The sequence below is a fragment of the Grus americana genome, chromosome 6 (genome assembly GCF_028858705.1).
Source record: "Grus americana isolate bGruAme1 chromosome 6, bGruAme1.mat, whole genome shotgun sequence".
Taxonomy (NCBI): domain Eukaryota; kingdom Metazoa; phylum Chordata; class Aves; order Gruiformes; family Gruidae; genus Grus; species Grus americana.
In genome coordinates, this window is record NC_072857.1 from 30,384,273 (window position 1) to 30,396,284 (window position 12,012).

Sequence of the window (12,012 nt, forward strand, 5' to 3'; positions counted from 1 at the left end):
AGATCTATCCTCTATCTTGTTATAAACTCAAAAGGACTGTAGCTGGTAGAATGCCATACAGCCCCCACACACTACCTACACATTGCTGAGGATGCAAAGTAAGAAGAGCCTCACTGGCATCAGCTGCCATTATCATGAAAGTCCTGAACTTAAACTTATTCTTTCCCACCATCTTTCCAGCTGCTAATGAAGGGATGGATATCAATATGCTACCCCTCAGGGTGGCTGCCACTGAATGCTTCAACAAGAGCAAAATAACCTTCTGCTTAAGTAAACGTGTTCATCATGCTGACTGTCCCTCAGTCAGCTCATCCAAAAGAGAACACGCCACAAACAAAGGTGATGTGAAAGCCAGGAGTATTTATTACAAGAGAAACAAGAGTCCACAGGAGGTAGAGTCAGTTGCCAGGAGGAGAAGGCATCTCAGAGTAGTGGATCTAATGGAGTGGGACCTTCTTTCCCGCCGTTGACAGCCATTCAAAACAGACTGTCCCCTAAGAGCTCTGAGAAAAAAACACGATTAGAACCCTTACTGTTAAAAAGCTAAACAGTAGTGCTGTTTAGCCAAGTAAATTAATAACATAAAGCAAACCAAATACTTGGAGGAAAAGAACCAAACTTGTATTATCATAATAATCTTTTTTTTTTGGTCCTTCTGGACAGGGATATTATTTTCCATGAAAAATTATACAGCTTCCAGAGACAGCCAATGATTCACCTCTGGGTAAATCAGTTACAATCTTACACATGCTCCCTGGAAAAGGAGCTAGCATTCTGAATCTATCTGTTCTTTTCTTCAAATTTTGGGGACTTAAAACAACTAAGACAGATATGGGACTTCCATTGGCATTTCCAATAAGTCTTAAAAATCATACTACTTGGAAGTGCTTCCTCACTTGAAACCCAGACTGAACAGACTCCACTTCTTCTGCAGGACAGCCAGCCAGATCTGTACTCCTCCGCAGCCTTACCAGACTGCTACAGATCCAGGTGCCAGGAGACTGATTAAACGTGGGAATTGGAAAATTTAGGTCCCATGGCCCCTTGAAGGACTGGGGCTAACTACACAGATCCAGATAATTTCTCCAGCAAATTCTCTTCCCTGCGGAAGCCCATTCCAGATGTGATTCCTGAGTGTATTCTTATTTTTCTACTTTTCAGTTGATGGACTTTGTGGAATTTGGAAGATCAATTGTTTCCGTAGGGTTGATGTTATCTTTGGCATCTGCTTCCATCCATTTAATACTCTTCCTCCCACTTCCTTGTTCACTTCTGTCAGGATGGTTATGAGATCCTTGTGGCTTGAACAAAAATGAAGAAAAGTTACATTGAAATACATGGTACTTGCACAGCTAGGCCAAGAAGCTGATCTGAGTTTGCTCCAATAAAGTGGTATCTCAGGGAAGGCTAGTATCTTCCCCTTACCCTGCCTGTCACTGAAATTGCACACTCCACTGCGTAACCACAGAATTCAGTGTTTGGGGGAATAAAAGGAACCTACATGTAGCATTGCTTTTCCAGCAAAAGCAGTCCTCCACTTTGGTTATAGTCAGAAGAGCACACGAAGATGATACAGAACCAAACTTAAGCATTCTCAAAGCCCTCCTCTGGACACCATAAGAAAGTGGTGTCTGAAGAGAAATTCTGTTTTCTTAATCAAGTTCATGATGGGGATGGGAAGGGGGCAACAATGAAAATGATGACTAAAGGACACTGATTTTTTTTGTCTGTGTAATCACTCAACAAATTTGCCTCTCATCAGGTGTCACTGGAAGGAAAAATCATTTATCAGTCAAAAATGTTAAAAAACGTGCGCACACACACACACACACATACTTGTTTTTAAGTAACGTTGCAGCATTACAACCCTGGTTTTGTCACAGGCAAACTAGGGGAAGTCACTTGTACTTTGGTTCATCTGTAGAAGGATTACAATGCCCAATTCCAGAATAATCATTGTTCTGCACTGTCCTGCAGGTGACAAGCATTATATAGCACAAATGCAAAACACTCATGTTTCAGCTTAAGTACGTATGTCTGCAATACCCTAAATGTACATGGATTAAAAATAGCGCTTACAGTGGGCAAAGCAACTTCATCTTGTCACAGAGGCATTGAACATAAACACTGCCAGTCTCTGTACAGCGGTAGCACTCATAGTCTTCCACTGTAGCCATGCCAACCAGAATATCAGCCTGATCAGGAATGGAAGTCAGAGGGGTAGCATCCGTCTCAAGATGGCCAGAAGAGTCTTCTTTTACTGTGACACCTGGATGACCTACAGAGCCTTGGCAAGCCTGGATGAAAAACAGCTTGGGTTTGCCAGCAAGAGAAGGACAATTAGATCCACTGAAGCAGGAGAGTAAGTCCTTAATATTTACAAACTTATGATCAACGCCTTTTATTTTGTCTTTCTCACCATGGGAAAAAATGAAGCAAACAAAACAGTCCATATTACTATGATCTTTTTTGCTGTATTCTTTAATTTTTGCATACATTTGCTTTGCTTCTAGATCCATGTGCTCAACTGTCTCAAACTGAAGCCACTTAAAGACCCTTTCCACAGCCTCTGGGGAAAAAAAAGTCAGAAGGCACTTGTTAAACATAAATAGTGACAAGAAGATGCTGACACACCAGGTCTGTGTGGTAGAACAGATATTAACAGAAGTGTTCAGATCCCACCAATAAATTCACCTGACTGACAGCCTGCCAAATCTAATTAGAAAAACCCAAATGCCTAATTTTATTTTTTTAAATGCAACTGGGTTAAGCATCACGCTATCTAAAACAAAAACTGGTTTCAGATTATCTGATTAATCAGTACAAATTAGTGAAGCTTACTGTGTCAAAGCAAGCTTTAACTGTGAATCGCATAGTAATCTCAGATGCTTAAGAACAACACTTAGCAAGTTAAAGAGGAGGTACCTCTTTAGAATGACAAATTCTGCCACTCTTAAATGAAGTGGGTCCCTCATTCTGTGAGAATGATCAAGCGCAACAAAAAGGAAGGCAGGGTAACATGCTAACAAATGCTATATAGACTTCTCAGCAAATGCTGACTTAATTGTTGTGGGGCAGTGAGAAAGTAGCTGGGAAGCAAGCAGCCTGTAGACAGGCTGGATGGAGTTAAAATATCGGTGATTTGTGCTTTCACGAAACAGATTTTACTTTTTTAAGATAAACTCTTGTTTATCTTAAAAGTGACTCTTGCAGGAAGACAGGCTTTAAGGAAAATTATAAAGCAGTAGCATTTATTTGAGCATTAAATAGAATTTAAGGACTTAAAAATATTACTCCATGATAGCTTAGAATTAAAACCAATCAATAAGTGAAAAGGTGGAATAGTAATCGCTGCTTCACTATTTGGTACATATGACCAATTCAGACAATGCTTTTTACCTAGAACAGAAAGTGGTTCCTTCTTTAAGTTGTCAGCTAAACTTTTGCAAGTGGCATATTTCCAATTTCTACAGTGACTGTTATTCCAGTTACTCCGGAGGCAAGGAACTCAGTGGACATGATTCTTCTTCACAGGAAAGATTAGATAATTCTTTCAGAGAATTATCAGAGAAAAAACCAAACTAGTAATTGGATTTAAAAAGTACTTACCTTTGTCTTTCACTGTTCCTTCTCTGGCTTCATACGGATTTTTAAAAATGTAGTTGTTAAGAATCACACAATAACCATGGGGAATATTTTTCATCTTATATGATTCCACAAGCTGTAGGAACAAAGAAAGCAGATAAGAAAGCAGTGCCGAGCATCCAAAAGAGAAATATGCTATACACAGACTATTGGTCCTTCATGTCCAAGCACAAAAAAATGATGAGGGCCAAGATACAAGAAAGGAAAAGCCTAACAATACAAGCTAGCTACAGGGGAGAGGAATCTGCTTTGTCTCCCTGAATCCCTTCTCCTCTCTCTCTGTGGTTAGGATATGATTTTGGCATGGGAGAAAGTGAGTATCCAGAAATTTACATATGCAGAGGGAAAGTTCCTGCACCCTATCATTCCCCCTGAGTGCCCTTGTGGGTTTCTAGTGAGGTAGCAGATTGTGTTGTTCCCTTCCCATCTGTCCAGGATACTCCTGGACAGAACTTTAATGTCTCTGTCTCCGTAATCGTTAAGATTGGTTTTCTTCATACAACAGCTATTCCTTCATTTCTCACCTAAAAGGTTGCTGACAGCAGGTACTCACAAAGGAACACAGCTTGGTCTTGTTTTGAAAGTAAGAATTGTTTGAAGGCCCACTTATAAAGCCAGAACCCCTCCCTTTCAGCTCTTCCGCCTGCTTAGTCTTAAGAATTTATGCTCCCCTTTCCCAGGAGTTGGATAAATACTTTAGAGGTAATCTTGAGGTATTTCTCACCAGGTGTGGTGTCTCACCCTCTGCTCCTGGATGCACAGACATGGACATTGGATAGTGGAGTTTTTCCTTAGAATCACTTTCTAAGACGGAGAAGATAAACAGAACATTTTAGGACTAAAAAGATAAATCTTCCACTGTGCGTATTTCAACACTGAAAAAAACAGTGCAAGGAGTGAGGTGGATGGTGGTTTCCAAATCACTGAGACACCATCATTTTGTACAGCTGGGCCAAGCAAGGTTCCAGTTTCACAGACTACTAGTTACTGAAGCTGTGCAGCAGAGCTGTGCTCGATTCCTTCTCTGCTCTTTTACTGGTAGCAAGATCCAGATAATAAAAGGCTGAATGTGAGTAGTTACTCCAGGCAAGCCATTCACTAGCATCTCCACTATGGGATACATAAAAGAAAGAGGAGACCCATTTTTGTACAGTGGTACACTACAGCTAGTTCATTTGTTTCTGAGGCCATTGTCTCTTCTCCAGAGAACTTTACTGTCTGGGTGGACACACCAAGGATGCAGAATACCAGCATAATGGAAGATCTCCTCAAAGCAACAAAACACTTCTTTGAATAGAACTGCCTGAAATAAGTGGAGAAATCAGCAAACCCATGACTCCACCCAAGGAAATAAATCACAGTACCCCTTTTACAGGTTACACAGATGTGTTTAAATGGAATTTAATTGTCAGGGCAACAAGATCTATAAGACAGGCTCTTTTTCTGCTTACCAAGGGGGACAAAATATTAATAATACTGCTAAAAAGCCATTCCCCGACACAAGGCTGGCTTGCTTACACTAGCTAACCCTGGCAATTTTTTTCTGCTCTTTTAGAGACACAAGCACAGGTCAGCAGCACAAAGACACGCTGGAGAAACTATCTGGTATCTCTGCAGGGAACCGCATGGGCTGTACAGATGTGTCTAAGGAAACACACATCCCAAGTGATCCAAAAGGAGGTTCTGGGGAAAAATTTAATAGGTCTTGATTGTTGTTGGTTGACACATCCTGTTTCCCAAAGAGTAAGGCCCAGCTGTGGTGTCACAAGTCACCATCTCAACTGCAACAGCCCAGATATACTGAAGTCCTTGAAATTTCACATCTAGTACAGAAAGCTAATGGTTACACTTTAGCCAAGTAATTGGTCTCCAGAGACTTTTCCTTTAACTGCGAGCAAACAGCCTGGCTAACAGAAAATAATGCTGACAACCTCTCAATACAAGTTTCCCCAAGGCAACTGTCACCTCCAGTCTCTTTCAGTGACTGAAAAGCTATCCTGGTCCAAAACCAGCAGTGCACTGTTTCCTGAAGAGAAAAATTGCATTTAAGGCAAAGAGGAGGGAGAAGCAAATAATTTACAAGGCACAAAACATAGTTCAAGGAGAGATACAAGAAGGTATGATGGAATAACGAAGTAGCAGAAAACTTCAGAAACCACAGGTATCAAGAACTGCTCTATCCTAGAAACTGTAAAGTGTCTCTCTCACCTCTGGAATCCTACACATAAAAATCACAAAGAAACCCAGCTCTACTCTTAAACAGCAGATTAAATAATTTACCTTTTTTTTTTTCTTCATAGGTATCAATTTTTTTCTTTACATCAGCTCTAAATCCATTTAATATATATTTCAGCATTGCCAGGTCATCTTCTTTAATTAGCCCATTTCTTTCCATTTCCAGTAAGACCTTCAACATCGACTGGTAAAACAAAACCACATAACCCAAATTCATACAGTAACCTTCAATAACTGCAGTATCAGGCACTTCTGGACAAAGCAGGAGAAACATCCCCATTCCCAGAGACTGACCAGCTAAAGACCAATTTCTTTTTCCTCCAAACCTCATTAAAACAAGCATCAGGATGCAATGAAGCTGAAAAAAACCACATCACTTGGGTTAAGGCATATCATTAGAAATTGCCTATGGCTAGGTTATCCTGCTTTGTTTCAGCACTGATGTGGATAACAATATGGCATCCTGTTGTGCCTCTGTGTTCAGATGAAGTGCTGTTAAGTCATTTAGCTGCGGCATTTTGCATTTTCTACTACTGAAAAGGTGTTCAGGACTAATTTTGGCAGAGGTACGACAATACAAATGGGACTTTTAAGGAACCTTCTTAATAATACTAAGCATTTTTATAACACTATTCACTATTTACAATACAAGTATTAAACTAGCTCATCAAACCTCTTCATACTTTTGTGGAGGAGTTAAGAAATTGCTGTTATCCCAAATTACAGTAAAGAAGAAAATGTACCCAATGACACACAAAAATTTGTGGTTGAACTCACATTAGAACTTGATTTCCTGTCTCTAAAAAATTGTTTTTCTTCCAGCAAACATCACTCTTCCTAGATACCACATATATACAAAAGTCTTATAAATGCCAAGCAAAGATGAAAGGAAGAGCATGATGGGTTTTACAAGAAGAAAACATTAGGGAGACAGATGGTGGAGGAAAAATAGGAATAGGAGAGCAAAAAAGGGCAGAGAAGAGATACAATGAGAAAAAAAGAGTCCGTTCTTTCACACAGCAGCTATCAGCTATCATCACAATTCTTTTAACAGATTTTAGTGAGAGCAGACTGCTTTATCTTTCCTTCCTTCTTACAAGAACTAGCAGATTCTGAACTAGCCTTGCTAAAAACTTATCAAGATCACTTTGCATACAGCATTATCCTGAAGCTTGTTCTTTGGTATTCGTTTTTGGAGCAGGAACTTCACGCTCTTGACATCTTCTGGAGTCAAGTCCTCTGCAATTCCATATAACAGTTGCCTGGCAATAAAGAATAGAGAAAGACTGATTAAGAAAGTTATGAGAAGTAAACATTACAATTACAAATTTGAACTGCAAAACGTAAAACTCACAATGGCAGGTAGTCATGCTGTAATAAATACAGTTATGCTGGGATATTCATAAGACAACAGTGCAGACAGAAAACAAGACAGTACACAACAGAACAGTTGTACATTTTGCGTGCAAAGGTTTACCACTTCTGTGCTTACCTGTAGGCTGACACCCATGCCCTGCCTGGGATCTGAAGCTCTCTCTCCATCTCCTCTCGGCTGGAGCCCAGCTGGGCTTCCAAGAGGTCGATCCGACTGATCCGATAGAGCAGCTCCTTCAGGAAGGACAGGTTCCCCGCCTCAATCATGCCTTTCTCCTGCAGCACTTCGAAGAAGGCCTTGGGCTCCTGGATGGCTTCCAGTTTCCTCATGGGGATGTGCTCCAGGCTGAGGAACTTCAGAGCTGCCAGTTCATCTGCGACCAAAGCCTCAGAAATGTCAAAAAGGAGTTTGTGGAAGTCTGTACTCATTTCACATCAAGATTTGGATCTAAACACAAACAGAAGTTGATTTCATTTGTCAGTAGTGCAACAACATAATTATAAAAAGTATGACATCGTGTAGAATAGCCCCAAATAAATATATGCAATCAAAAGCACTTCGGTAGAGAGAGGCTGTCTTGCAATTGTAGCTTTGATGCTTAGCTCTTTCGGTTCTCTTGACTTAATGAGGAATATAAAAAACACCATGCTAAGTGAAATTGACAGAGAAAGTCACGATTTGTTCTTGCTTCCTACGGTGTGTCTAGACTGCAGGAAGTACCGATGTACAGGATGTATGATCCTGGCAGGATGCTGCTGTTCCGCTTTTGTTTTGTTGGGGTTTTTTTTTTAGGTTTGGTCCCATTTGGAAGCAATAGCTACTTGCGAGTCTGAAATACAGACTATGTAGTAAATGAGACTGCCAGGTTTTACACCATAACAAAGATAAAGGTTTTACATCATACCAAAGAGAAGAGTCCACATGAGAATAATTCTTGTAAGCTATCTGGCTTCTTTCCTTATACACTGCTTCTGATCCTGGTCAGCATAGCCAAAGCACTTCTTCCTGTTTTGGATTATCTGCATCAGGTAAAACTCAGTTCTCAATCAGTTTGTAATATTCAAATCAAATACAGATCATGTCAAGTCTTTTAAAAAGGCCAGGAGAATTCTTGTCAAACTAGTTGTGTTTCACTGAGCATCAAATACCATCTCTTTTCTACACCACTTCCTCCATCAGCTTTAGAAACATTAATCTTGGCTTATGGATCCAACTTTTCATCACAAGAGAAAGTTAGAAAATACCAAGTGCAAGCCCTCCAATTATCTCACCCTGACATTTAGAAGAACTGCCTCCACTGCCTCTCTGGTAAGAGAGCCATTTGCCACTTTATTCTCTCTGCCTTAGATCTAAGACACCGAGGAATCTCTGAAAAGAAACTCTACAGAGTTCAGTAGAGATCTCTTGTCCCATTGAACTCACTGGGAGACATAAAAGTTGACAACAGCAAATCAGAACTTCCTACTTCTACACTACTAGAATATTAGGCAATTCATTTTAATGTTACTGCTCTGCAAATTTTTCAATACCAGAGCTAATAACTCCAAGGTAGCCCAGATGACTAACTAAATCAGTACTACTGTAAATATTTAAAAAAAAAAAAAAAAAGCAGACAATTGTACTCCCCTCTGCTCCAAGGACCACTCTATAGCAAAGCAGCTTTTTGAGGCATACCCTTGGTCAGTGTTCTGTTAGTTAGCAAGAGTGAACATACAACTGAATCTTAAACCTTTGTCTATCAAAAAACCTGATAAAACAGCAGAACATGTGTTGTGATACAGCATGTACGATTCATGCTCTGCCCCCGAATACTGTTTTCTTTAAATCCATTCAAACTGAACTTTTAAACAGACTAGAATCCATACCATTCAGCCTGTATTACCACAAAACCACTAGTATCTGAATGAATCCTACGTGCTTAACCTCACAATTCAATGATCTCAGATCTGACTGTATTGTTTTTATACCCACACAAGAAAAAAAATATTTTCTTGGTAGCTAGTTATGAAGTTACCTTCTTTCTCGCATAAATCATGCCTTTTGTTTAAGATACAAGGCATGTGCTTATAAAAGTAAATCTTTCTGGTAAAGGAAATCTTCATTTTATTTCTCAAAGGCTCTAAGTTTCAAACCTACAAAATTACTGCAGTTGGAACAGATGTGCCACCTACAGACTGTATTTAAACCTGCCTGTAAATTCAGAAATTCAGGGAGCACGCTAAAACAATGTTTAAGTGTTCTGTCTTTTTCTCCCACCTTACTAAATTAAAGACACAACTGATACAACAAGCAAACTGTAATACTACTACTGATACTAGTATTACTTTTTTCTTTTTTTTTTACATATCAGGAGGAAGGACAGGCTGGAGGACTGCTGGAACAACTCTTAAAAAAGTGAGACAGAGAGCCATAGTCTCTAAAGTTCCAGGGAAAAGTACTGCCTTTTGTACTATGGTCTACATTATCACATGACTTACAAAAAGTACATTATAATAAAGTAATGTTGCAGCAGTGCCCTACTCTACCTATCATGGTTCCAGTTTCAGGAAATTAATTATTACAGTGCCTGTAAGAAAAATTGGTAAACAAGCCACATAAGTAACCAGGTTTGGCTTTTATTTTAAGGGGACACACTAAGCAGCATAGCCAGGACTTCCTAGCATATGGCACAGCTCAGTATGTTTGCTCCCATACATAAATCCTAATTAAAAGACAGTGAGGGAAGGGTGAATCAATTATAGCTTCCCATATAAAAATATATCAGCCTCACTGTCCTGCTGTGTCACCAGATCCTCCACAACTTACCTCCTTTCTCTGAAGTCCCCCTCCAACTCACCCAAGCCCATTTTTAACATGCAGTTTGCATGGAAGATTATTTCCTAAATTTAAAAAGTCTACTTTCAGCACTGAATTCAGTAGCAGTACTCAGTGAATACAGGGAACTGAAAGGCTAAACATTCCTTTGAAATTATTTATGTAATATACTTCCCTATTTACAAAAGAATTTAAGCAATAATTAAATTTTGGCATTTTCACCCTCTTCAAAGCATAGAACTCTGCCTTCAGCAGTAAGGTTCCCAGTATGGTCTGCTGGTCACCAGTATCTTCCTTGCAGGAAATACATGATCAACAATCGGTACAGCTACGAGACTCTCTGAAGGTTGTGAAGTCAGCATTATGAAGACAGTCAGTTAGAAGAGCCAAAATTTGTTAAAATTTTGCAATGAAAACAATAATTCACTGATTTCAACCCATCTACCTTTATAAATGCAAAATTATAACATACCCTTTGATTGAATGAGGCATATAAATTCCTTCCAGAAGGCACACACTATTAACAGTTCAGAAAACGCGTCTGACTGGCACGAGTTGTCTTTTTATCCAAAGGCTGGAAGCAGCCGAGATGGACACCACAAGCACTATCTGATCTTCAGGTCCAAAATGGTTGTGTCTCTATGTCATTCCATGCCTCAGCGTCTGTATTCCTGCATCAGCTCCTCTGTGTCTTAACTGAATCAAGACTCAGTTGCAGTTTGAAAGAGGAAGCATGCTGTGACCAGCACTGTGTGAAAAATATTTGCGGAGACCAAGCCCAGGTTGGCCCTTTCCAGATAGAGGCTTCTCCCATCATGCATCAGTTTCAAGGACCAGCCCTCCTGGCACTGTTCTTCCTCTTTGTCTTTACTGTTTCACTTCTTATTTCTTCCTCTCGCCCTTCCCCAAAACGTTCTTGTCCTTTTTTAACTTAGTCTCTCCAATTTCCCTCAGCTCCCCTACACCATGGTTTTGTCCGTCCTGATTCCTCTAGAACTGTCTCACTGACCCAATCTATTCCTTGTACAGCAGCCTGCCAAAAATTCATCTCTCCCAGAAAGGCTGGTCTTGAGGAAGCAAAAATGCTGAGGCTACTGACCACTCAGCAACTGTAGAGAATGTGGCCTCTACTGGCATAAGGCAGGATACACAGCTCCTGTGACTTGTGAATGTTACAAATCCCACTTTAAGATCATGATCTTCCCAAGATACCAACTTCCCCAGACAGACTCTTTTTACACTAGTTCCACTTAAATCTGTCTAAACATGAGTTGCACAAGTCACAACTCTTCTTTAATTCTGTAGGTGGAGAGCATGCACATCTGCATATGCTTCTCCATGCCATCACCAGTAAGCCTCAACAGAAACCAACCACATTTCGTTTGTCTGTTTGAGGCCGATTTCTTTCTGGCACAGCTCTGTATTACTGGAGTTACACTAAAGGTGTACAGTGTGGACAGCGAGGAGCGATGAATATCTAAGTTGTATAAACCCCACCCACTCTCCCCCCAAGAATTTCAAACTGCTATCTTACAATACACCACAACAGCTCATGCAGAAACATCCAACGACCTTGCTGAATGGCAGCTGTGCTTATAGTGCTAAGCCTCCCCTGCCTCTGGGCTTGTGCTGACAAGAACACCACTGCGTGGACCCAAGTATTACAGTGTGCAGCCATATAGGAACAACCCTCGACACACACAAGCAAAATATTCTCACTGAATAGTATAAACCATGCTAGTGTAAACTGTGTTTGAACAAACCTTATTATGAGCGAGGGAGACTTTACCAGTCTTTTATACTTCACAAGTGTGGATTTGTCTCTCCAGGGAACTCAAGACAAAAGTCAGCTTAGACTCTTCTGACCGCCTTTACCTATCTATGACTTAACTGGAGATTACCCAGGCAGAAGTCTCTACAGAGAAAACAAGATAACATGATGA

At 40.2% G+C, this 12,012-nt stretch overlaps 1 protein-coding gene across 9 annotated transcripts; it reads right to left on the reverse strand.

The window, feature by feature from the left end:
• Positions 1-341: 341 nt before the first annotated feature.
• Positions 342-11,972, reverse strand: LOC129208000 (caspase-8-like). Of its 9 annotated transcripts, none has more exons than XM_054830001.1 (9): positions 11,833-11,943; positions 8,160-8,260; positions 7,373-7,702; positions 7,037-7,142; positions 5,926-6,238; positions 4,370-4,449; positions 3,610-3,721; positions 2,080-2,569; positions 342-1,301 (listed from the first exon to the last, which is right to left on the reverse strand). In XM_054830001.1, the coding sequence occupies exons 3-9, from the start codon at positions 7,681-7,683 to the stop codon at positions 1,151-1,153; spliced, it is 1,563 nt and encodes a 520-aa protein (XP_054685976.1). In that variant the 5' UTR covers positions 7,684-7,702; positions 8,160-8,260; positions 11,833-11,943; the 3' UTR covers positions 342-1,150. The 9 variants fall into 9 exon arrangements, 8 of the variants coding, with proteins under 8 accessions (XP_054685976.1, XP_054685977.1, XP_054685973.1 ...); XM_054830002.1 differs by having other exon boundaries at positions 8,160-8,274; positions 11,833-11,921; XM_054829998.1 differs by lacking the exon at positions 11,833-11,943 and adding an exon at positions 10,542-10,992.
• Positions 11,973-12,012: the final 40 nt, after the last annotated feature.

What these genes read in the sequence shown, in the direction of transcription:
- LOC129208000 (XM_054830000.1), bottom strand. Translation starts at nt 7,683, where the DNA reads ATGAGTACAGACTTCCACAAACTCCTTTTTGACATTTCTGAGGCTTTG. An exon ending in ACAAGCTTCAGGATAATGCT is followed by an intron (nt 6,239 to 7,036) that starts GTATGCAAAGTG and finishes GGTTTTTTTCAG; the next exon opens with CTTCATTGCATCCTGATGCT. An exon ending in AGGAACAGTGAAAGACAAAG is followed by an intron (nt 2,570 to 3,609) that starts GTAAGTACTTTT and finishes TTTTTTCCCCAG; the next exon opens with AGGCTGTGGAAAGGGTCTTT.